General features: G+C 41.1%; 4 protein-coding genes across 10 annotated transcripts; 3 read left to right on the forward strand and 1 right to left on the reverse strand.

The window, feature by feature from the left end:
- Positions 1 to 2,848: 2,848 nt before the first annotated feature.
- On the forward strand, positions 2,849 to 16,077 carry red (LysM peptidoglycan-binding domain-containing protein red). 2 transcript variants are annotated; one of them, XM_017168311.3, is made up of 5 exons: positions 2,849 to 2,990; positions 4,236 to 4,322; positions 13,138 to 13,335; positions 14,405 to 15,018; positions 15,082 to 16,077. In XM_017168311.3, the coding sequence occupies exons 2-5, from the start codon at positions 4,275 to 4,277 to the stop codon at positions 15,335 to 15,337; spliced, it is 1,116 nt and encodes a 371-aa protein (XP_017023800.1). In that variant the 5' UTR covers positions 2,849 to 2,990; positions 4,236 to 4,274; the 3' UTR covers positions 15,338 to 16,077. The 2 variants fall into 2 exon arrangements, with proteins under 2 accessions (XP_017023800.1, XP_017023801.1); XM_017168312.3 differs by lacking the exons at positions 2,849 to 2,990; positions 4,236 to 4,322 and adding an exon at positions 12,435 to 12,724.
- Positions 16,078 to 16,415: 338 nt separating this feature from the next.
- IFT54 (intraflagellar transport 54) lies at positions 16,416 to 18,434 on the forward strand. 3 transcript variants are annotated; one of them, XM_070286344.1, is made up of 3 exons: positions 16,416 to 16,602; positions 16,651 to 16,768; positions 16,828 to 18,434. In XM_070286344.1, exons 1-3 carry the CDS (start codon positions 16,468 to 16,470, stop codon positions 18,390 to 18,392), a joined length of 1,818 nt encoding a protein of 605 aa, XP_070142445.1. In that variant the 5' UTR covers positions 16,416 to 16,467; the 3' UTR covers positions 18,393 to 18,434. The 3 variants fall into 3 exon arrangements, with proteins under 3 accessions (XP_070142445.1, XP_070142446.1, XP_017023775.1); XM_070286345.1 differs by having other exon boundaries at positions 16,660 to 16,768; XM_017168286.2 differs by having other exon boundaries at positions 16,416 to 16,768.
- On the reverse strand, positions 18,413 to 22,625 carry su(Hw) (suppressor of Hairy wing). Of its 3 annotated transcripts, none has more exons than XM_017168279.3 (7): positions 22,538 to 22,625; positions 21,073 to 21,962; positions 20,585 to 21,012; positions 20,398 to 20,530; positions 20,141 to 20,331; positions 19,952 to 20,076; positions 18,413 to 19,884 (listed from the first exon to the last, which is right to left on the reverse strand). In XM_017168279.3, exons 2-7 carry the CDS (start codon positions 21,943 to 21,945, stop codon positions 18,782 to 18,784), a joined length of 2,853 nt encoding a protein of 950 aa, XP_017023768.1. In that variant the 5' UTR covers positions 21,946 to 21,962; positions 22,538 to 22,625; the 3' UTR covers positions 18,413 to 18,781. The 3 variants fall into 3 exon arrangements, with proteins under 3 accessions (XP_017023768.1, XP_017023769.1, XP_017023770.1); XM_017168280.3 differs by lacking the exon at positions 22,538 to 22,625 and adding an exon at positions 22,298 to 22,412; XM_017168281.3 differs by lacking the exon at positions 22,538 to 22,625 and adding an exon at positions 22,279 to 22,397.
- A 170-nt stretch (positions 22,626 to 22,795) lies between these two features.
- Positions 22,796 to 23,640, forward strand: Polr2I (RNA polymerase II subunit RpII15). 2 transcript variants are annotated; one of them, XM_017168285.3, is made up of 3 exons: positions 22,796 to 22,910; positions 22,964 to 23,387; positions 23,447 to 23,640. In XM_017168285.3, exon 2 carries the CDS (start codon positions 22,980 to 22,982, stop codon positions 23,367 to 23,369), a length of 390 nt encoding a protein of 129 aa, XP_017023774.1. In that variant the 5' UTR covers positions 22,796 to 22,910; positions 22,964 to 22,979; the 3' UTR covers positions 23,370 to 23,387; positions 23,447 to 23,640. The 2 variants fall into 2 exon arrangements, with proteins under 2 accessions (XP_017023774.1, XP_017023773.1); XM_017168284.3 differs by lacking the exon at positions 23,447 to 23,640 and having other exon boundaries at positions 22,964 to 23,432.
- The last annotated feature ends 513 nt before the right edge of the window (positions 23,641 to 24,153 follow it).

A 24,153-nucleotide genomic window follows, 5' to 3' on the forward strand; every position in this document is an offset into this window, starting at 1 on the left:
TTAAGCGATAATTGGTTTGATTTGTGGTAATTAAATTGTTTAGATCAAAGATAAGGCGAGACCTTGACTTACTGAACGATTAGTGACGCCTTTCATTGAGTAGAATTTGCCAGTTTCAAAACCAGCCCTGGATTATTCCCAAATCTAATTACTGAAACCAATGGCAAACATCAATCACCTCATTATCGCTTATATTATGTGTTGTTCGGATTAGTTGCGATTTCATAATTAAGCCATAATCTGCAAATAAACAACTTGTCAGCAGCTGCCAGCGAGTCCTCTTCAATTTCGAATTTTGCCCAATTTGCCCAAACTATTAACCGAAAAACATCTTTTTTGCCAGGCGCGAAGTAAACAACATAAATTTTTGGTCAACGATTTGGACGTGTCGTCGCAATTAGCACATTTTTGATTCACAAAATAAATATTGTTGCCTGTTGCCAGGTTACGGGTTAGGGCTTTTTTATCAGCGTCACTTTGTGGCCGGCGTTTCACTTTTATTCGCAGGAAAATTGATTCACTCTGTGGGGGCGATGACAACGATCGGATGGGTAACCTGGATTCAGGAAAGATCGGATTTTATTGCATTCAGGGGATTTCTTTTTGACGACCACAAAAAAAAAAAGAAATGCTAAATATTTTGGCCTAAATTGAGGCCATAATAAAATACTTAGGACGTTTTAAGGCATAATTAAGTTCTAAAACTTTGATTGATATTAATTTTTAAGAGAAGTTTTTGTACAGTTTGTCTTGTAATATTTTATGGAAGTTATACAAAGAAATATTTAAAAATAATCATATTTTTATAATTTGCATGAAAATGAGTTTTTTTTTATAAAACATTTATTCATTTTATTTATAGAATACAAAATATTCTACGATTATTTTTAAAACTTTTTTTTAATAAATCGGCTTGTTTCTTAGCAAAATTACATATATGTAGTTTTACTTCAAAGGTATTTACAAAATAAATATAATAAACTCTCTCTTTTGTAAGTATCTCAAAACCTAAGTTTATTGTATATTTTTTTAGCACAAACTTCATTTAAAAAGTCGTCAACTATTATTTAAATTTATTAATTTTTATTTAACTAATTTTTTAGAAGAAGATACTGAGATTTTTTGCTTAAAGTCTTATTTCGAATTGCATAAGCCCTTCTTGTTAATTTTCGTATAAAATCTACAAGTTATATATAATAAACTAGCTTTAAAACAAGTTGTATGCAACCAAAATTGTTTTTAAAATATAATTAAATGAATTGCCTGCTTGGTAAAACAAACTCCTTGCTCGTAACTCTATCTACCCTTGACAACAGGGCTTTTTTGGCCAGCCAGCAGCTGACGCATTCGACATGTCACCGTTAGTCGCTCCATCTAACTTTGCCCAAGTCCAAGCGATGATAAGAAAAAGAGTACAGGATCGATAACAACAGTATATCTAACATGGATTACCTTGTAGCTCTGACAATGGGTTCCGGGCTTATCTTGGCCACAAAAAAAAAAGGCAAAAATCAACACAAATCAGCCGCCTAACCATAATGAAACTTTTGTTTTGACAACATGCGGGCGACGCCGGATTTCTATAAATAGTTTTTGCCAACTTTGCCGCAATCTGCAAGGTAAAAACAATGACGTCCGTGTTGGCTGGAAAAATTCCCTGCTCATCATCGCTGGTGAAAAAGGGATTCCACGCATGCTAATTACGCTTATGACGAACTGACCCCAGAACAAAAACAAAAAAAAAAAAACTAATAAAAGCACAAAAAAAAAACCAGAGGAGCTTGATGTGCACCTGTCACCGTCATTCAGTTATCATTTAATAATACAGGTGAGTGGCGCAGCCAGCGAGCGAGAGAGGAGCTGCCCAAGTGATTATCACAATTTTTTTTGCAGGTGAACATCATATTATTGTTGACTACAGTAATCGCAGCTTCAAATTTAAATAATTAATTAATATTTATAATATTAATAGTATTGATGTAAAGGGAATAAAAAAAGCACACTTCGAAGCGAGAAATATATAATTCTTAAATACGTATACGTAATAAAGTTGCTTGTACCGAAGCCCATATTAAGTATACGCCATGTCAACCTAAAAAATGTATCTAAAAATGTAACCCTAAATTTCCCAGTAAATTCACATATAACAAACAACAAATTCTTCACCAACGACGAAAGAAAATCTAGCCCTAAATACACCAACAAATTAAACATCGAATGTTGACCAATTAATATATAATTTAGTATAAGTTAAGCAACTTAATTTCAAGCATATCAAGGAGAACACCAATATAATAAATAGTACAATTTTTCGATTCGAACTTGATTTATTAAGAAAAAGGAAATAAATATATTGATGAAACATAATATTCACCACTCAATACACCAATGTACACCAATGCCTAGTTAATCATGTATTCCCTCACCTCCCAGTGCCCACTGTATCTGTGTAAGGTTCTCCTATTCCTCTGGCTCATTGGACTAGTGTTTGCTATCACTGTTATCACTCGAATTAGGCACAATCAGCAGTGGATTTGAGTGCGGGTACTGGCAACATGCTTGTTGCTCTTGTTGTACTTGTACAAATGCCAGATCACCAGAGCAATGAAAGCGTCGGGAAGTGAATAATAATGAGTTTTGTTTAAACAACATAAGACCATATTTATTTATTTATATTTACCCGCCCATTTTCTTATTTGTTGTGTGTGCATTTCCACCGGTTTGCTTATTTTTTCCATTCTTTAATTCCAGCCAAGAGAGCAAAGAGCTTTTTTCGCCTCGGAGCTTTTACTGACGATCGCACGTCGACGGTGGTTGTGTCCAGCAGTCACAGTCATTTCATTTGTTTTCGAGTGCTGCTTGGAGTTGGTTCGCCCGCCGATCCGCCGTCCGTCGCTAGTTACTGGCTATAGTTTAGTGCCTGCGTTTAGCTGCGAAAAGCCGAGCTGCTCTCTCGCGTTGTCGCCGCTGTCGTCTGCTTGTGAGCGAGTGTGAGTGCCGAAAAAGCAAAGCCAAATTCAAAGAAGAGAAATAGTTTAAAATAAAATGATAAAAAGAGTTGCTATTAAGTGAAATATATACATTAGAAAACGAAAACACTGACGAAAAATGGTTACTGTGTGTTGTGCTGTGTGTTGCCAGGCAAGCATCTGTTCTGGAATAAAGCCTCTCGATTGTGTATTTGCATTGTGGAAAAAAACAACAAGCTGTCGTTGTCCCACAGTCAAAACAATAATAACAACAGCTTAAAACAATAACAACAAAAAAATAATAACTTAAACTAAACACGAACGAACACAGCAGGGCGGCAGTAATAATTATAACAAGAAAAAATCTTTAAAATAAATGAACTTTTTTGTGTAGATAAAAAAAGAAGGCGAAAAAAACACAGAAAAAGTCAACTGGCAAAAGATCACGAAACGCGGTACACCAACACATCTCCATGATTGTCACCAGACGGAAAACGAATTCACACACAGTGGAACAGTCGAACTTCTATAACTGGGATATAGTTTGGGGTGTATTTATGTTATTTAAGGTGTCTTAATTGTTTCACCAACAGATGGGTTCACCAATAAATTTGTTGTAAAAATGATTGAAAGATAAACTCACCAATAAATATGAACTTCACTAGTGAGTTCACCACAAAATAAATACACCAACAACAATTAACTCCATCAGCTTAAATTCATTTCTTGATTTATTTTTACCAATTTAGAAGTCTTTAAAAATTTCTAATAAATTCACCAATGAATTCTTAATAAAAAGAACTTACTAAAGCGTTCACTGTAGTCAATGATATTATTATAATTTAAAAACACCAAAAACTAGTTCAATCTATAAAAGTTCGACTGTATCTACTCACACACAAACACACCTCCCACTGGGCACACACACTCGCTGTGACATACACACGCCCACGAGGCAGCTCTGGAGATTTGCACAAGTGCAAAAAGACACAAAAAAGGCAGAAAAAAAGAAGAAACGAAAGGGGGAAAAACAAGAGATCCGATGCCAGCCTTGACTAGAGCCCAAATTAAAGTAAAGTCTGTTAAATAATTGCTCGGAAATTGCACAACAATTTGTGATTGCAGCCACCGAAAAAGAGGCAGATACCAAGAAATTTGAGGGAAAAACCCCCAAGCAAACGAAGCTTGATTATTTAATAATTGTGGAAATAAATGAATATATTCAGCTGATTATGAACAAATGATTTCTTATGTTCTTCGATGCAGGCCATCCAGTAAAATAAACCAGCAGACAAACTCACGGAAATGGATTACATTGTGAAGGCCTACAAAGATTGGAAACTGCACTCGCAGGTAAGCATTTAATAGCATTAAAAATAACAATAAAAAAGAAACAAGGCTAGCAAGGTTAGGGATTGGTGTCAGTCATAATTATTATTGCCGAGCCAAGATCAGGAAACAGACAATTAGGTTGTAGAAAAAATTACAACTGGAAGGCGACAAAACTACTTACAAATTAATCCGAACAAAAGCTACAAATGAATGGGGTGAAAAAAAAGTACATAAACAAAAGTTCTATTGAGCAGAACAGCTAATTTACTGGCATTAATTAAAACAAATAAACTGTATTTATTTATACTTTTAACGGCTTTGAAAAGTGAGTGTGTTTACCTGGATTTAGCTGGCTGACTTTTAAGATTTACTTTTACTATACAGTTTACTATTATCGTAAAAAGGTAAAGGCAGGTTAAAATAAAATCATTTTCAAAGCAGCAGAAAAAATATATGTGATTTTTAACATATTTTATTATTATTTTTATTAACATTTTCACATAAATGAGACTATAAATATTCGTCTTTATATACAAGTTTATTTTCTCCATAAACTATTATAATTTTTACCACCTAAAGTTCTATTTAATCTCAAGATTTCTTTTACCTCTCTTTTATAATTATAAATATGTAATTCTTTTATAATAATTTCATACAAAAATATGTAGATACCTCTCATAGATCTCTCTATAAGCCCGACTTAACGGCTTTTTGCCAATCCAAGAGAGTGTGTGTTGGCCTGTGGCAAATCGGTTAAGATGACGCCAATACTTTGTGGCTTTCCTGCAGAAGTGAACTCAACTTCTGGCTTGGCTCTTTGCCGATCATTAATATTTCTGTTGTTTTTTTTTGCACCTTTTCTGTGGATTTGCGGGGTTTCTTGGCTTGGCTGCGAAGAATTCGAATGCGAATGGGAATGGGAAAGGCTGTGGAGTCACGGCAATAAGCGGTCGTTAGCTCTTGACTTGGCTCCGCTCCCTGCGAGTTTGTGGCTTTTGGCCAAAGTCTAACCAAATGCAATATACAGGCGGGGTCGCAGTTATAAGATATCTTGGATCAATTCAATGAAAAAGGAGTGAAGAAAGGGTACTATTACCCTTTTGAAAATGAAATAAATTATAAAATTAACTATATACTTTTTCATTTTCCAAAAAATATAATTTATATACTCCAATAAATATACATTTACGGATATAATCAATATAAATTTACACATGAATTCGCCACTAAGCATATAACAATGAATTCATCAATAAATATTTCCTAATAAATTCACCAATAAATATTTTGTGATGAAGTTATTGAAGAGTTTGCTAAAAAAGATATTTTATTACAAATTCATGAAATTGCTTAAAAATACATTGATCTTTCTACCTTAACCCCGTCTGTTAAAATACCCCACGACAAACATCGCGATCGGTGGGACACAGAACACGACTTGGAGTGGAGGAGCCGGCTGGCTGGGTGCTTAACCGCATTTAAGAAAGACCTGGCGGAGAGGAAAGGCACTCGGCAACAGGCGGACAAACAAAATAAAATAAACTATTCTGTGAAACACGATCATGTCGAAATGGTCTCGCATTACCCAAGAAAACCACTCCGAAACTCTGAATGAGCGCTTACCTCTTTTTCTCTCAGCTGAGCTCCCTGTGAGTGCTTTGAGTTGTTTATTTTTCGTTGCGAATATTTTGCCATTGCGATTAATCCGCCGAGTCCGAGTGCGAATGCCACCAAAGTGTGCTAAGATCGTGGCCAGCGAACCAGCGCGATGAGTAAGCCGCCAGCCAGCAACGAGCACATCTGGCCAAAAGCAGCAAAAGGCAGCAGCAGCACCAGCAGCGGCCACTAACTTATGCGGCTCTCTGGTTGGATTGCAAATTGCTAAATTGGAAAAAAAACACATAGCAGTGCTGCAGCACTGCCAATGGCACTGCCAGAAAGTCTGGCTAAGAATGCAGTTTTTACAACATAAAAATTGCTACTATAATTTTTTTTTATAGAAAAATGTTTGGGTATAAAAAAGTCTCAAGGGGTTGTCCGAAATCTGTAGAGATAATATAATAGAATAATAATAATAAATAAATAATACATTTTATGAAAATATAGTTAATTTTGCTATATATTTTTTTTTGTGCTGAGTCGGAGTCGATCACAAAATGCATTTTATACGCTGGACTGCAGCTGCTAATTGGGCCAATGCACATGATATTGCACACAAAAAAAGTATCAAGTTAATACTTGCCTCCGCTCTGCATTCCATTTTCGATTCTAAAAATATATCCTTAGCCTTGAAGATCCTCCTCCTCCAGCGGCGGCGGCGGCGGGTTCAATGCTCGATGCATCCGGTTTTGTTGTGTGGCCAATGGCCATCTTGAATTCAAGCATTAGCCAAGTTTTGTCCTTCAGTTACCTTTGGGTACACACTTTATATTCATTTAAATAACACACTTGTAACGGGGCGACTGATTGTGAACACCTTAACGGAGCAGTGGGTGGCGTTGGCCTTCGTTAATCAGTTAAATACAAAAAACTGTTCCACACACACCTGCAGCGATCCGCTATGTTGCCCGATTTGGTAAATGGAAAAATGTTAACATGGTAAATTGGTTAAATGTTTGCATGCGGGCGTGCTAACGAAACGAGGTTGGGTCTACGCCATCGTCTATTACTCATGGTTATTTGGTTATTTTGGCGATAACTTTAGTATAATTAAGTTCCACCTCAATTTGGGTCACGCGCCCTGTGTTTAACTGTTCGTTTAGCTATTGTAATATATAGTTTTTCATAAGGGAAGCAAGACTTTTATTGTTTAAATTAAATATTATTAAGAGGTTTACTTATAATCAAGTTTACCCAAAATCATCCTACAAAAGCAGCTTTTTGAAGGTATATTTAGAAATTCACCCTTAAAAAGGAGCCCCTAAAGGTCGCCCTTGATGTGAGATATAGACATTGAAAATGACAACAATATCCGAGACTATTTGCTTAATATGCAAATAAATAAGTCACGAAAATGTTTTAAGTAGAGTCGGAAAAGATATTCTGACTATCACTGACTTGGTTATGTGTTTAGGAAAAATCACCTTTTTTTCTTGGCGCCATATAGAAAACATTTCTAGACTCAAAAAAACCCAACCCCCAGATTCAAAACCCCATTAAAAGTTCATTGGGGATGCCAGTGAGTCAATCTCCGAGATGAAGATAATAATTATCGCTCGAAATTCTCTCGGCTTCCTGCTGCACAGTGTGACTTTAAATACTGTTTTTTGTGTTGTATTTATTTTTATTTTTGTTTTTTTGGGTATTCTATTTTTTCCTTGGGTTTATTTCTGATTACCAGCTTTTCTATATTTAAGTTTAGGTTTTTTTGTGTATCGTGAAGCGGCTGCAACCGGTTCGAATTGCTTTGAATGAGCGTCGAAAAGTCAATCTACAGAAATTCTACGATTGATATGCGTGATTGTCTCGATTGTGATTGTGACGGCATAAGAAATACTTAATAATCAGCATAAAAACGGAGAAAACAATTCACAAAATGACAATGATAAGTCCGGGCACTTTGTTTCTGAAAAGAAGAAGGCGGATATTTTATAGATTTTTCATTCAAAGAGGTTTTTGCTATGGATTTTGTGCACAGAAAGAAATATTGAGATGAAATAAGGAGAAATTTGGTTTTGTTTTTATAATTATTTTTAAATAATTTAATTTATTTAAAAAATATTATATATAAAATATAGAAAAATATCAAAATATCAAAAAATCGTGGTTAATGTATTTAAGAAATCAAACAAAAAATTTATAAAAAAATGTGCATTGTTTTTTTTCTAAAGTTTTCTATAATATAAATTTCTGGTGTAAAATTTATGTAAAAATTCTACTTAAAATAGATACAGAAATTAATAAAATCTCATTTCTTGGAGTGCCATACATTAGCCTTGACTTTTACCCATTGGTTTCTTATCAGGCTTTTGGAACGTGCTGATCGAACGATTTTGTGGCCCAAAAAAAAGACGTCAAATTCCCTCGAAAAGCTCTGTAAAATGCCCTTGTATGTGTATTGTTTGACTCACTATATAATATAATATATACCATATACTATATGGGATTGATCATAAATTGATCATTAACAAAGGCGGCAAGGCAAAAGGCAATCTTATCATACGAAATCGTTTGTCATCAAAAAAACAAAAGAGATTAAAGAAAGAGAGAAATAAAACAAAAGATATATGAACAGAAACAAGAACATTGAGAACGGGGAGCCATAGTGTATAATTAATAGGTGAATAAATCATATTGATAGTCATCTGATGGCTTCTCAGTTGTTTTTTAATGACAGAGAGAGCGTTTGTGATGTATTATGAAGCCAAGCCGAACAATCAATCACACGCTCAAGTGCAGCGTCATTAAGAAATAAAACAGCATTTTATAGAGATTGATAATACTTGTACTTTGCTGCAAAGCTGAAGGGTTCCGTTTGTTTCCACTTGTCCTCAAAAAAAAAAACCTTGTCAAAGTATTTTTTTGACTTTGTAATATTATTGTGAGATATTTTTTCTGAGTTTTGCACTCAGTCCCAAAGAAGTCAAATGAAGTGGCAACCACAAAACCGCAGAAATAAACTTGTGAAAAATAGCCCGGGTAGATGATCTTAGGAATATTGCCACAGTCTCGTGACACATAATATTTAATCGTTACATAAACTGTGTTAAAATGTGTGAAAAAGTCTACTAATACCCAAAAATTACCAAAAACTAATCAAGTTTTTTTCAAGGCCCCAGACAAGTCAAAAGATAAACTATTTCCTTCTTTTAGTTTTATCTGTTTAGTTTACTAATTTTGTAAAATTTTTCTAGACCTCTAAAAATGTCTTAAAATATGAACTAACTTATTTTATATTATTTTCCTCTGAAGAACAGAATTTTTTACAAAATTTCCTGTAAAAACACGAATTTCAAAGACAGTTTTACCTTATTTCCTCATTCTAAATCTATGTTATAAAATTTTCACAACTTTGTGGGTTTATTATAACTACAAAACTTAAGTTAATCTTCTGTAAAAATTAAAGTAGTTATTTTTTAACTATAAATATATAACTTTTGAGTTCTTCCCTTCCGTTTTAGGCCCTTAGTTAATATTCCCCCATCTAAGTTAATTACAGGGTAAGCTCTAACGCCTTTTGCACAAATAACTTGTACTTTTATTATTTTTTTGTAATTTACTTTGTCCCTTAAATACCTTGAATATCATAAAATGTCACGTTGATAAATTTATGAAAGTACAGCCACGTGCAGTTTGCACGTAGACCTCAGAAACCAGAAGCATTTAAGAGTTCCAGAATATATATAATATATATTAGAATCAGACAAAGACAATATTTTAAGGCATTTACCAGTCATCCATTTTGTTTATCGCGAAATATAAATAAACTTAAATCAAAACAAGACCACTTAAGACTCTGGACACTTGACTTATGGGCCTCGGGGGTTATACAAGCGGCGACAATTGATATTGATATTTTTGTCGTAGACAACTTAAGTCCCCTTAAGTCAATTTCCAAGGGGACTTTCCTGAGTAAGTCCCCCTGATAAGTTAAATTTAGCTTAAATGCAAATTTTCAGTGACTTAAACATGTGATTGATCTTATAAGGGAGGAGAAAATATCTTAACTTGTGGCTTTAGCTCTTCTAGAGTTTATATAATCTGAGTCACTATCTATAAGTTTTATGCCAAGGATTGTTTACCCATCAAGCACTATTTGTTTATGATTAAAACAGGTAAAGAATCGATGTTAGTTGGTGTTATATATGAGGTAAATAATGACTGTCTTTAGACCAAGGATTGTTTGTTTATAAGAAGAAGTATAAGCTCTATTTTACACGGAGCCATATAAATATTTATGGAGCCATCAAGTGATCAAGAAAAACCCACAAGAACTCACGTGTTCCTCTTTGTTTTGGCTTTATATCACAATATTTCCCCCCCTATATCATCAAACATGCTCCAGATAATGAAAATATCTGAATAGATATATGGAGCTTCTTCTAGCTTCTGTGCCGCTGTGCTGCTTCTCCGTCACGTATTCGTACATACAAATTGTTTTTGGTGCTGTTTATCAATTTGCAATTCCCCATTTTTGGGTGGCTTTAATTAATACTAAAGATAGTGGCTCGGCGGCGGTGTATTCAACCTTCGGTTGTAATTTTTCCGAGCGCACAATTGCACAATTCCATAAATTTTTGAGAGCTGCTGCTCCGAAAGGCAACAACAAATTGGAATAGATTACGATGAACGATATCATTAAATTTATGAGTATGTGCGAGACGGCATTAGCTGGATAATTTATGGCTCTGATTATGGGCCATTCGATTGGACGAAAAAAGTGGACTAAAGTCTTTGAAACATCTTGACCTTCAAGCACTCGCATGGAGTTCTTTGAACGCAGGTGATAATTAAGCGACGAACCCCGAACTTGATGATCTTCTCACAACTCAGGTGACTCACAGCAGAGCCAAGAAGCCACTGAAGCATGTCTGATGTCTCAATTTCTGTTAGAGCCAAAGTGCCAAAAAAAAAGCATTTAACATTCATTTCTGCGCCAATAAACGCGCTTCACACAGGCGATCATGTCTGGGTTTATATAGCTCGTGGGCTGATCATTAATCAGGTGTTTCGCTGCGAATGGATAATTGTGTGAGGCTTTCACCCGGTACATCACGGCGTATGAGAATTTTCCCCGACCATTAGAACGAGTGAAGTGGCAATTGCTCGCTGGCGCTTGCGCATGTCAATGACACCTGCCCTGCCCTTTGGACTGTTTTCTTTTTCAATCCGTGCTATGATCATTCGATAAAATCCTAGAAAAATATGCGAAGAACTGCGTGAAGTGTGTTTGTGCCGCTTCCTTATCTGCCTAAGCTTATCTGGGGAATATTGGCCAAACATAAATAAACTGGCGACCAATACAAAGAATGACGGTTAAAAAGCGGCAATAGTGTCACCAGTTCTTGGTAAAATATAAAAATAAAATAATAAATAATAAATAAAAATAAAATAAAACCCCCTTTTCTGTAGGAAATGCCAAGTAAAGGCAAGAAAAAAATAGTTATTTACGTGTTGTATGAGGTGTTTAAGGCTTAACAAGTTCAACAAGTTTGCTTTTAAATGATTTAAGTTAGTTCAATCAATAACTTATTTCTATTTTTTATACAAAAATTAAACCTGCATTAAAAACCCCCCTAAAAACAAATATAAATGACCACAAAAGAAGTACATTTGTACCACAGAGCAAAACATGGCAAGAGTGTATTAACAACTTTGTTGTTGACCTTAAACGCGCCCGGTTTTAGCCGCTGCTGCTGCCTCTTAAAACCATACATACAATGCAAATATGCGGTAGTAATAATAGTACAATTGTCCGGTGGCCATAATGCAATAATGCAGCAATATTGCTCAGTGCTCAATGCTTAGTGCTCAGTGCTCCGGTGCCTGGTGCGGTGGCTATCATTAATAAATAAAGTCACATGTTAATTATCAGGCAACGGCAGGCGCGCTGCTAATTTCAATATTTGCAGCCGCAGCACCAGCAGCAGCTGTTACTTTGTTGGGACACAAAAAACAATAACAAATCGAGCGACCTGCTTTGTTCAAACAGGTTCGAAACCGACTAAATATATACAATACATTAAAAGACGTTTACGTAGCCGCCGGCGGATCACGTGAAAAAATTATCCACCGCCAGGCGGAGAGACACAAGTAACACGACTGGGAAATGAGCAATGTTTGACACAAAAAGGGGCTATACAAAATATAAAGCGGTTCGGAGGTTGCCTTATAAAAAAGCTCCCAATTCTAGGAAAAGTGTGCCAACATCGCTGATTACTGTTAAGGAGTATAATTGCTGTAATATGAGTATTTCTGTTTAAAATATATATAGAAATATACATTAAAATAACAACAAAAACATTCAGATTCAAAAACTTGCATTTTCAAACTGCGCGCTCTTAGCTGTTCAACAGAGATGGCAGTTCCGCAGCCTCCTTTGAAGCGATATGTATCGCCTTTCCCAAAAACATCGATAGCACCGATTATTACATCGAGGCTTTAGCATCTCTAGTAAATATGTAAACAGAAAAAAAATCAAAGTCACTAAAAAAAAGGGTGCAACGGCGAAATTGCATTTAAATCCGGGCCTAAACAAGTGTATATTAGTTCGAAGTAACCGCAGCAGGCGGGGGGAGGTGGCAGAAACTCGGTGGGAGGTTATTCCCTCCCACTCTATATCTCAAGCTCGCCTGCTCGCTCTCTCCCACACTCTGTTTTGAATGGCCATGTGTGCGTGCGAGTGAAAGGTGGGGAGCTTTGGCTGGCGGAGTAACTGTAACAGTTGCAGTTACCTGTCCAAAGCGCCAAGGAGCGGCGCCCAGGTGAGTGGACGCTAAATGAGTTAACTAATGCGGAAATTAGCCACGCCACACTCGCTGGTCCGTTGCAGCGCACATATGTACATGTGTATTTACATATGTTTCACTCTGAGTGTGTGTGTGTGTGCGTTACGTGTTGGCCATGACATCACTAAAAATAACGGCAACCATCTCCAAAAATCTGTTGCAGTTTAAAAAAAAACACATACTTTTCATAAGGAGTATGTTTTCCCCATTGACCACTTTCTCTTTTCTGCAATGAACGAGTTTATTCTTCAATTCACATTCAAATTATTAATAGACGAGCTTGGTTATTTAAGGAACACACTTAGTACTTTATTCATTCCCTTAAAATTCATGTTTTTTGTTCAAAATAAACAAATATTCAAAAATTATTTTTAAAAATACCTTTGCAGTTTCAAGAGATCGTACCTGACATGGATGACACGGAATTTATGTTTAACGAGAAGCAATCAATTCGGGACTCTTCGAGGACCCTCAAGCGCTACGGCAGCACCTGCTGCAACAGCATGCGAAACAATGAGACACTCATCCGGCACATTGTGGAGAAGACGGACACATTGCAGGGCATTGCCCTCAAATACGGATGCACGGTGAGTCTTCTTTGTGACAACCAGAAGAATCATCATCGGAATAGATAGAGCTACATCTATGCTCAAAGATCAGTGGATTGCTTAGTTCTTGGAGAAACTTGAAGTTTAGATACTTTAAAACAAGAAAATCTATTATTTTTCTAAATTTCTTTGAAAGAAAGCCTTTCAATTGCAATTGTAATTGTGAATGTCAACTGAGCTGCTATTGATTTTGGAATTTATGGCTCATTATTATCCACCTTGACAGAAATTGATTCTAGTTTTTTTTTCTGCGCCAATTACTGTCACGCTAGCCCTTCACCTTTTTTAGGCAACTCTCAAGCTCTGCACTGGTTTTTTCATATTTTTCAAGATTAACTTACATTTTGCCATATTCATTGATTTCTCGACGCTTTCTCTGGGGGGGAGAAGCTCCACTAGTGCAGTAAGTCCAGTCACGCAAGCCCCTTTAAATTTTAAATGTCAACTTCACGGGGATTTGAATATATCGATTCAATAATGGCAATTGTTGCCCCCAGCAACTCCTCTAAAGCTCTACCACCCACACCCCCAAAGTTCTTGGAATTTACGACCGAACCCACACCTTCACACGGCTGGCTCTACAGTCCGGAGTGACTTGGGCAAACAGAAGATAGCGAGTCATGATGTGGGAAGGGCCAACCAGACTCGCTATCTAGCATCTAGACTCTAGAATCTTGGATGTTTATCAGCGTTTCTTATCTGTTCTGGGGGACCCGTGGAAAATGCTGCAGGCGAGTCTACGACTGACAGGTTACTGCATATGATTTATGTCCACATGATGAGCTTCGTTGCTTAGTTAGCACTTGGCCAATATTTAACTAGAGTCCAGATTTTGGGTTTTGAGTTTATTGACTTGACAAATCTTGAAGCAAACGTCTACAAAAAAAGCACTGCATTGCCACTTGACCCGATTGGCCATATATGCGTCGTTGGGGGGCACTCGGTTATCCAATCCAATCGATCAATCATCCGTCATTCGTCAATCAGGTGTCAGCGCGAACAATTGCCCGTAATTGATGATGAGCTCCTCCGTGTATTGCCTTTCCAGACGGAGCAAATAAGACGCGCCAATCGGCTCTTCGCCTCGGACAGCCTGTTCTTGCGTCAGTTCCTGCTGGTGCCCGTGGAGAAGAACTCACCGTATTATCCCCAGGTGCCTGGCGGTGGCGATGCCATAGCCGCCTTCGATGCTGTGCTGGCCACGCCACCGGGCACTCCTGATGCCAATGGACAACGGGAGGCGCATAACAATGCCAACAACCTGAGCCAAAGCCACAGTTTCATCAACAGCAGTGGGAACAGTACCAGCAGCAGCAGCACCAGCAGCAGTAGCAGCAGCAGCAGTGGTAGCAGCAACAGCTGTAACACCAGTGGCGTCCCTCCCACAACCGGTGGATCGCGCTCCGGCAACGGAAATGGCAGCCAACAGCCGCCACAGCGTCCCTACTCCATCGCCGGTGAGCTGCTTATGGGACAGACCGGTGACGAGGATCCCGCCATGATGCATGGACATGGCGGATGCAGTGGCAAGCAGAGCAAGAGCCTGGACTCGGTGGCTGCCATGACGCCGGAGGAGGAGAACAGGAAATGCATGAACGACTTCCTTAACAAGATTGACAACACCATCTCCGAGTCGCGCAAATATGTGGAACGCTCCAAGGAGTAAGTGTTTGTAAGTTTATCTTAAAAATCTCTCTAAATCTTCAACCTTTTACCGCTCCACAGCCTGGTCAGCAGTCAGAGTGATGCGGACATCTGTGTCAGTGCCAGTGCCGACATATTCCCGCAGCGCCGTCATCCCCTGAACAACTCCTACAAGACCAACAATAACGACCGTCCGCCGCAGTATCAGCGTCACAGTTCGACGGGCAGCGGGAATTCCTCAGATACGGCGCATCTGCTGAACACGACGCAGACGCGCAGAGTGCAGAACTCGCTGAAGCGACTGGAGAAGCAGCAGGACGACTTCTTTGAGTTGTAGCAGCTGCCGCAAAAATCTAGCCTAATTACGCTGAGGAGTTAATCTAATAAATCGTTTTAATATTGCCGCGCATTCGGGGGTAGAAGCGCGCATTCTAAATGTAATTATATATATATATATATAATCTGTCGACACATATGCGATATACCTTACCGATACGAGAGATACCTATTAAACATTAAACATAAGCTGTAACACTGAGCTAAAACCTCAAACTAAAACTTCAAAAGGAAGCCTAAAACTAAGCGCTGCGCTCTGTAAACCTGTAGTACGATGACAAGGCAGTTCCGTTCCCCATTTTTTGCCGCCAATTTGCTTGCAAGAAAGCCTTCTATATTGCCCATTGTCCTCCTGCCCCACATTATGTTTACTTTTTTTGTATGACTTTTAGCTTTAATCGCACTGTGTATAAATTTAGTTATGAGAATTATTAATGTTAATTGTATATATATCTATATATAGTCGCTAGCAACATTAACAACACGAAATTGGCCAACTGTTGACGTGTATTTTTAATTTATTTCATAGCCTTCCCCAAGTATTAATTCCCAAATTCCATTCTGTGCAATCTAAACCTACAAAAAAAGAAAAGCAAAAACTGTAACCTCCACGAAAAGAACCTATATCCCAGGAAACACTCAAATATCGAACTGTGTGTGCACTCATATTCGAGCCAAGTCATGTTGTATGTGAGAATGTTTTATAAAAATACAAATAAAGTGAGAATTGTGTTGGAAAAATGTGGTGTTTGGGAGATTTCTATTTATATTTATCTATTTACTTATCGTCCTTGGCTTCAAATATCGATAATTCCTTACATCCTTGTGGTGAACCACAGGAATTTCCAGGTGGCAGAGCATGCGCAGTTCCAGGCTTAAAGGCAGTCGAACTTCTTTAGTTAAAACTCTAGGATATAGAGTATTAATGATGACTTCCAAATTGAAATCATGAAAAGCCACTTCCTAGAAATGAAAACCAGCAAGAAATCTACATATCCGAAAGGTCGAAGGTTGTTTCACTTTACAGAAGTTCTCCTGTATGGTTGCCAGGACAACGCGATTCTTGGCAAAACAAACAAAAGCCTGAATTCAAATTTTGGAAAATCTGTCACAAAATAAAAAGATACAAAGATGTCAGACAAAGATCTGGATGCCATTATCCAGGTGACCCAACAGGTGGTGGGCAAGTTCATCAAGAAGCCTCCACTCACCGAGAAGCTGCTAAAGAAGCCCCCATTCCGCTTCCTCATGGATGTCTTTAACAATGTAAGTGGTTCTATCAAAACCCCGAAATCCTGCTTAATGGCTCACCAGTTTATCAAGCAAACCGGCAAGTTTGATGGCTTGTACACCTCGGAGGAGCAGGAGTTTGAAAACATAGCGTCGCGGGAGGATAAGATACGATTCCTGCAAAAGATGATTGATGCAGTCAGTGAGTATTGCGTCATTTCCTTTCACCGAATCCCTTTACACCTGCTTACGTTCCCATAGAACTCACCACCAAGCAAGACCTCAAGGTGCGCACCTCCAAGATAGTGGCTGGCCAGGAGCCAGAGCTCACCAATGAGCTGCTCCAGGCAATGGCCAGTGTGGCCGAGAAGAACCTAGACTGGGACAGCGCCGTCGACCAGGTGGTGATTGCCCACAGCAAAACCCCCATCGCCCTGCCGAAACCCTCGAAAGAGACCAAGACCTCCAGCAAGAATCCCTCCCCTGCCAATGGCAAGGAGGAGGAATCAAAGCGGCGCAAAGAAAAGCGGACATCGCCACAGGAGCAGAAGCTGCGTAAGACCACCACCGAGCCAGGATCTCGGTCCACACCCACTGACAAGGAAAAGGACAAGACCAAGGCAGCCTCAAAGAAGGCGAAGATACCGGGAGCTGAACCCAAACTCAGTCGGCAGGGTTCCAAACAGAAGAGTCCCTCGCCTGTCAAGCTTAAGTCCAAGGGCAACAAAGCCCAGCTCTCCACGGAAAGCGACAATCCCAGCATGTCCCTGTCGCCACCAATGCCAGCCAAGCATCCTGCAGCTCCTGAAACAGTTCCTACCGTAGTACCCAAAGAGTCAAAGGCAGAGCCTAGCCAGGAAGCAGCTGCACCTCCACCTCCCACTTTATCTCCACCCACAGAGGCACCAGAGAGTAGGAAATCCTCCGCCCAGCGTCGCAGTTCCGCCTCCTCAAACCGGAGTCGCCGCTCTAGTGGCACCCAAAGGCAGCCGGAGCCCAGTCCCACTGAAATCCCATCCCAGCCAGCTCTGCCGAAGGCTGAGGCCAATCCTCCAGCAGATTCCAACAACAACACTAGCGGTGAGCTGAAGCGGGAACTTACCATGTCCAGGGAAAATTCAAAGGAATCAAATCAGCGACCTAGGACCTCGCTGAGACCACCCTCTGCACGTCCTGCCTCCGCCCGTCCTGGTGCTCCGCGACGTCGCAATGTGGAGATCGTATTGCAGCCCAATGACCAGATCAAGATGTCAGGCATCAATGTGAAGCTGGAAACCTTCGGGGACCTGGACGATGATGGCGAGAACTTGGTGATTATTGAAGATGCCAACTCTCACGATATTGTAGAGGGCAATAAGGCAGAAGATCCTTCGCTGGAGGGTCCGCTAGATGCCCAGCAGGGTCGATTGGTCCAGCAGATCCTGGAGACCCAGAAGGAGTTGGTTCACCAAAACGCCGAGGTAGTGGAACCGTCTCCCTCGTCGGCGACCGTTCGCCAGAGTTCTGCCCGCCAGGTGAACGATCTGCGTGATGTGATCCAGAGCCTGACGAAGGCAGTGAATCCGCTGGGCAAGCTGCTGGACTTTATACCCGAGGACATTGATGCAATGCAACTGGAGCTGACCATGTGGCGTGACACCTACACCCAGGCTGCCATAGAGCTGAAAAGAGAGCGGAGCCTCACAGCCTCGGCCACGGAGCCCATGAAGCACCAGTTGCAACAGATCGAGGCAAGCATTGTGGAGTACCAGGAGCTGGTCGATGAGAGTCGCCACAAGATACTGCAGAACAATGCACGCATCCTCAAGATGCTGATGGAGCAGTAGCTGATTAGAAAGCCTAAATATTAAAGTTTTCTGGCACATTTTCTGTGCCACCATTTAATATTGTAATTTGCAATACAAGGTCTTTATAAAATTAGCAATATTATAATTATCGTATTACTCCTGGTAAAATTAATCGAAACCGTAAAAATGTGTTTAAATGTGTACAATAATATCAAAAATCCTATAAATGATTGGGTTAATTTGTAAATTTGCAGGTTTTCAAAGGCAAAACGCAATAACAGGCGGTAATACTTACTTATCTAAGGCCACTTGGTGTTTGAACCCAAAAACATGCTTAAAAGGTAAACTATCTTAGCCAAAAATCAAGGCAAACCCTTTTTCAGTTTCCTTAATTCCGATATCCTTTTTGTGCTAAACAGGGGGCTATTTCAAGCCTTTTTTCCAGCCTTTTTTCCTTCTTTTTCAGCTGTGTCCTTGTCTTTTTCGACCGTTTCCTCCATCTCCTCGTCAGAATCCAAATCATCTATGATTGTTTCCGACTTTTTCTGCTTCTTCGCTTTACTTTTTTCATCCCCCTCCGAATCTCCTTCTTCGTCGTCCTTACCCATGCCACCCAAGCCACCGCCATCCTCCTGATCCTCATCGCCCAGCACATACTCGATGACATCGTCAATGGGAAAGTTGTTGAGCAGCGACTTGATGGAGTCGTTGTGTATGACCACGGTGAAGAGCAGTTTGCAGTACTCGCGCATTCGGCTGCCGTAGTCCAACTCCGCGTAGTTCTCAGTACCTTTGGTCAGATCATGGCCGCAGTTCTCGATCACCTTGCAGAGCACTGTCTCCTCGGGGGCATTGGGCCAGCCATACTTCTTCAAGATGGGCGGATCCACCAGCATGTCGATCAGCTTGCCAATGTTTTCCTTAAGCCTGAGGTCCTCCTCGGTTAGGACTTCGCCGCTGGCATCGTCCTCGCTGGATGGCTCCTCCTCTAGATTATCAGCGATGGCAGCCGCCAAGCTGGCAGCCAACGACTTACGCTTCTCCTTTTTGACCACCGGCGAGACCTTCAGGCCACCTTCTTCCTTTTTGCCCTCAGGCTTCACTCCCACCGAGGTCTCATCCGTCAGCTGCTCGCCCTCAATGTCCAGCGGGAGAATCGTATATGTCTCGTTCTCCAGGGTAATGGTCTGGGCGGCCGACTCATCGGTCTCGTCCACAAGATACTCACGCACCACCACGCCATTGCCATCAGTTTGGCTGGAAATCAACGAACCCGCTGAAGTATTCAGCGCCACTGGTACAATCTCCTCGGCATCCTGTTCCTGCTCTTCCACTGGCGCCAATTTGGCTCTCTTGCCGCGCTTGGCAGTTAGCGGATCCACACCAAAGATGTCATCCGGATCGCATTCGTGGACAGTGCGGATGTGCCGGCGAAGAGTTTCGCAGCTATCGAAGTTCTTGTCACAAATGGCGCAATCCGTGCGCTCCATTACCTTGGCGGGCGAGCGCTTGGTGGCACGCGTGGGCTTGGCTAGAAGGGAGATTTAAGATTTGACATTTAAGGTCAAAGGTAAAGGTTAGAATCAGTATTCTCTTACGTGTGTGAACGCCCACATCCATGTGCTCCTTGAGCTGAGCTGTGCTGCGGAAATTGCGCTTGCATTCGGTGCAAGAGAAGACGGGGCGCTTCTGGGAGGAGTGCTCCTTCACATGGCGCTCTAGTCTAAGGGAGTAAATTTTATGTTTATAAATGTAAATTCTGTTCTTTTGGTTATTTAGCTACTTACTGCTTCTGCGTCTTGAACTTCTCCTCACACTGATCACAGCTAAAGGGACGAACGTGGGTCTTGGAATGCGTGCGCAGCTGTGTGGCCTGGATGAAGCTCTTGCCACACTCCTCACACTTGTGCGGACGCTCGCCCGTGTGCCGTTTCATGTGGCGATTGAGCACCTCCTTCACAGCAAAGGCTTGGTTGCACTGCAAGGTGGCAGGATCAGCCATTAACCAACAGTTTCCAAAGGATTAAAAGCCACATCTACTTACCACAGTGCAGCTGTAGGGCTTCTCGCCCGTGTGATAGCGACGATGCTTCTTGAGGGCCACCAAGGCGGAGAACTTCTTCTCACAAAGATCGCAATCAAAGGGCTTCTCCCCCGTATGTGTGCGTATGTGAATGCTGCGGGCGAGAAACCATTAGTTTCTGTCAAGGATCTAAGGAGCAGACACTTACTTGAGTGTGGAAAGGCTGTAAAAGCAATTCTTGCAAACGTGACACATGTACTCCGGCTTCTTCATCACCTGCGTGCCCAAATGCTGCTTCAAGTGCGATCGCAGGTTGTCCAAACGATAAAAGACGCGATCGCAGACCTTGCAGCTCATGGTATCGGTTTCATTGGCCGAGCAGGCCGAGTACTTCTGATGGCGCTTCAGGTGATAGGAGCGCGTGAAATCCTTGCCGCAGATCTTGCAGGCGTAGGGCTTGCCACGCGACTTGTGCTGCTCTTCATGGAGCTTCAGCAACGCCTCGCTGCGCAGGTTGGCATTGCAGATGGAGCAGGGAAAGTCACAGAACTCCGAGTGGGTGATGAAAATGTGCCGCTCGTAGCTGGTTTGCGTCTTGAACGACTTTGGGCAGTCCGGACAGTTGATGTGGCCCAACTGTAGAGGAAATAGGATAAAGTAAGTCTTGGAAAACTTAATTTTTTAATTTTAACTCACATGGAAGGTGTCGTAGCTCTCGCTGCAGCAGAAACAGATATCCTTCTTTTCCATCACCACTGCATCCTTCTCGATCTTTTCCAGATTCTTGAGCATGTCCGCCTTGCGCAAATGGTAACCACTGTCATAGCGACAGAACTCCAAATGCTTCGTTAAGCTCTTGATGCGCCGGAAAGTCTTGTAGCACTTGCCGCACACATGCTCCACAATCTCCTTCATTCCGCCCTTGCCAGCCTCGTCTTTATCAGCATCGCCGCCTTCCTCCTCCTCCTCTTCCTCATCGTTCTCGGTTACTACGATCTCCTCCTGACCATTCGTGCGTTCTAACGTGCCGGGAACCACCTCGTCGTCGTCCGCCAGTATGAAGGCAATGGTCTCTGTCTCCTCGTTTTCCGACGTCGCCGCACGGTGTGCCGTGGTGACTGCTTGCTGCTTGCTGTTCTCCAACTTGACTGCTTGGAGCACGTAGTGATCACTCTTCTGCTTCTTGCTGGGTGAGGCGCGAATCTTGGTTTCTAGGGGTGTGATGACGTTGGTGGAGGCAGGGCGCTTTACATTTAGGATCTTCACAGAGGTGGAGCTGGCGGTGGTGTTGCGTGGACTGGTCTTGGATGTGGAGCCTCGTTTCTCGGTCTTTGGCAGGCCTAGTGCTTCGTCATTGAGTATTTTGATGCGGGATCCCCCGCCCCCGCCGCTATTGCGCTTTTCCGTCTTGGTTGGGGAGACTGACGATGACGGAGCAGCGGCTCCTGCTGCTGCAGCCTCGTTTAGCAGCTTCATGCGTGTGGCGGGGCGCGACGATTCCTTCGGCGGCGAGACGTTCTCCACGCCCAGAATCTTGATTCCGCCCTTCTTGTCCTTGGACGCGCTCATCGTGTCCAGCTCAGAACCTGCGGGAGAGGAGAGGAACACGTAAGAGGATTTCGATGCCGGGTCTGGAGAATTTTGCAAGGATCAGGGGCCTGGATTTAGCCTACTTTTAGGCACGTGATTTATGAAAATCTGATTTTGCCAGCGTCAGCAACGCCTAGAAGCAGTTCACAGAGACCAAAATGGCGGCCGACACGATCAATCGCACGAGTGCGAGCGGGACGACTCTACTCCATGCCCCCCGACGCACAGCAACAAGTTTTTGCTCGCTCTCGCCGCCGCGACGTCTTCTCAACAAAATATAATACAAAAAAGGTTGAAAATTCTAATACACACCCGGGAATTCGTTGCATACTTTTTAATATTAATTATTTTGCATAGCTCAGAAGGATGTGACGGTTTCGGCCCGGCTCCTGTGGCTATACCTTTCTCAATTCTGTCCCGAAGCCACGAAAGAAAGTTGCGCCCGCAAAGCAAAGAGCAAGCCAACGCCAATTGCGGAGTCACCAACGTCGTTTTCTCGGTTCCAGGGGCGGGGTACTTATCACAGAGTGTGTCACTTGGGGGCTTAATCTTGAAAACAATCACAATTTACCTAGTTTTATGGTTTAAATTCCAACACACAACGCGGAGACTGCAGGCTGTCAAATGCGATCGGACTGTGGGAGTTATCGATGAATCGATGGCCGGTATGATCGAATTGCCCAAGTATCGCGATAGTAAACAATAATAATATTTTAAAGATAACCTTAATTAGTCGGATGGCTTGCACTTGATCAAAATATTTTATGTCTGAAAGGGTGTAAAAAACATCAGATATTTAAATATATAAAAACCGCCTTCTTTTTTTTAGTCACCCTGCTATCGGTGCAGTGACATCTCCTTCGACTGCTTATCGATCTATCGATACACTCGGAGCTGCTTGACTCACCTCTATTCTGCCGTGCCGCTTGTTTTCGCCAAATCAGGTAAATAAATCAGTAAAATGCAAGGAATCGTTGTTAAATAAACTCTATTTTAGTAACTACTAAGCCACAATGACCACCGCCTTCGACGCCGCACACACGGAGGGCCCCGGCTTCGTGGGCATCCGCTTCTGCCAGGAGTGCAACAACATGCTGTACCCCAAGGAGGACAAGGAGAACAAGATCCTGCTGTACGCGTGCCGGAACTGTGACTACAAACAGGAGGCGGACTCCAACTGCATCTACGTGAACAAGATTATGCACGAGATCGACGAGCTGACGCACATTGTGCCCGATGTGATTTCGGATCCGACGCTGCCGCGCACCGAGGACCATGCCTGTCCCAAGTGCTCCCATCGGGAGGCGGTCTTCTTCCAGGCGCAGACCCGGCGCGCCGAAGAGGAGATGAGACTGTATTATGTGTGCACCAACCAGAATTGCACCCACCGCTGGACAGAGTAATTGTAATTGTAGCCCTATGTAAGTGTAAGCAAGCAAGCAAATAAACAACAAATCAATATAAAACGATTTACATCTAGTATTCCCAAATGGGACGCCGCCGCGTCGATAGTGAGCCGCAAAGAGGTCTCATTTGACGCTCAGTATGTGATTGGCGCTTCAGTAACAAAATCAACTTATTACAGTGGATATTGACTTGAAGGAACAAGATGGGGATTCATTTTGTTATAATCTTAAATTTCAGCGAACAAAATTAGGTTATTGAATTCACCCTCTATGCATTTGAAAGGTTTATTTTTTTTTTAAATAAATAGTTGCTTATTTATCTGCTACTATTATATATTTTTATCTACAAATTTATTAGTACGTTCAAAAATATATTTTCAAATTTTTAAACTTACAAGTGTGTAGTTTAAAACCTTAATTTTCCGGAATAGGAAAATATCTTACAAAATACCTTATACTTTTATTTACTAACTAAATTAAAACATATTCTTTTTGACAAATACCTTCTCTTGTCTGCTGGAAATAAATGCAATTTATTGTTCTTTTAACTATAAAAATCAACACAAGAATAAGCCTTTGTAGACTACAAACTTGATTAAAAATAAACCCCAATACAAAGCTAATATTTCGTATTCCTATAGTGATCATTTATAGACCACTTTCTTCTTCACTTCTTGCAAGACTTCTTAGGAAATATCCACTGTAAATGTTGCCGAGCGGGAAACACGAATCATGCCTGCGGAGCGCATGCAAAATTCCAGATTTCTCACACGGTGACAAT

Source organism: Drosophila kikkawai, chromosome 3R, assembly GCF_030179895.1.
Source record: "Drosophila kikkawai strain 14028-0561.14 chromosome 3R, DkikHiC1v2, whole genome shotgun sequence".
Lineage (NCBI taxonomy): Eukaryota > Metazoa > Arthropoda > Insecta > Diptera > Drosophilidae > Drosophila > Drosophila kikkawai.

Bases quoted from the DNA above. Each gene is read 5' to 3' on its own strand.
- Polr2I (XM_017168285.3), top strand. From the start codon at position 22,980: ATGACCACCGCCTTCGACGCCGCACACACGGAGGGCCCCGGCTTCGTG.
- IFT54 (XM_017168286.2), top strand. From the start codon at position 16,468: ATGTCAGACAAAGATCTGGATGCCATTATCCAGGTGACCCAACAGGTG. The intron at 16,769-16,827 runs GTGAGTATTGCG...ACGTTCCCATAG, and splicing joins AAAGATGATTGATGCAGTCA to AACTCACCACCAAGCAAGAC.
- red (XM_017168311.3), top strand. From the start codon at position 4,275: ATGGATTACATTGTGAAGGCCTACAAAGATTGGAAACTGCACTCGCAG. The intron at 13,336-14,404 runs GTGAGTCTTCTT...TTGCCTTTCCAG, and splicing joins CCCTCAAATACGGATGCACG to ACGGAGCAAATAAGACGCGC. The intron at 15,019-15,081 runs GTAAGTGTTTGT...ACCGCTCCACAG, and splicing joins TATGTGGAACGCTCCAAGGA to CCTGGTCAGCAGTCAGAGTG.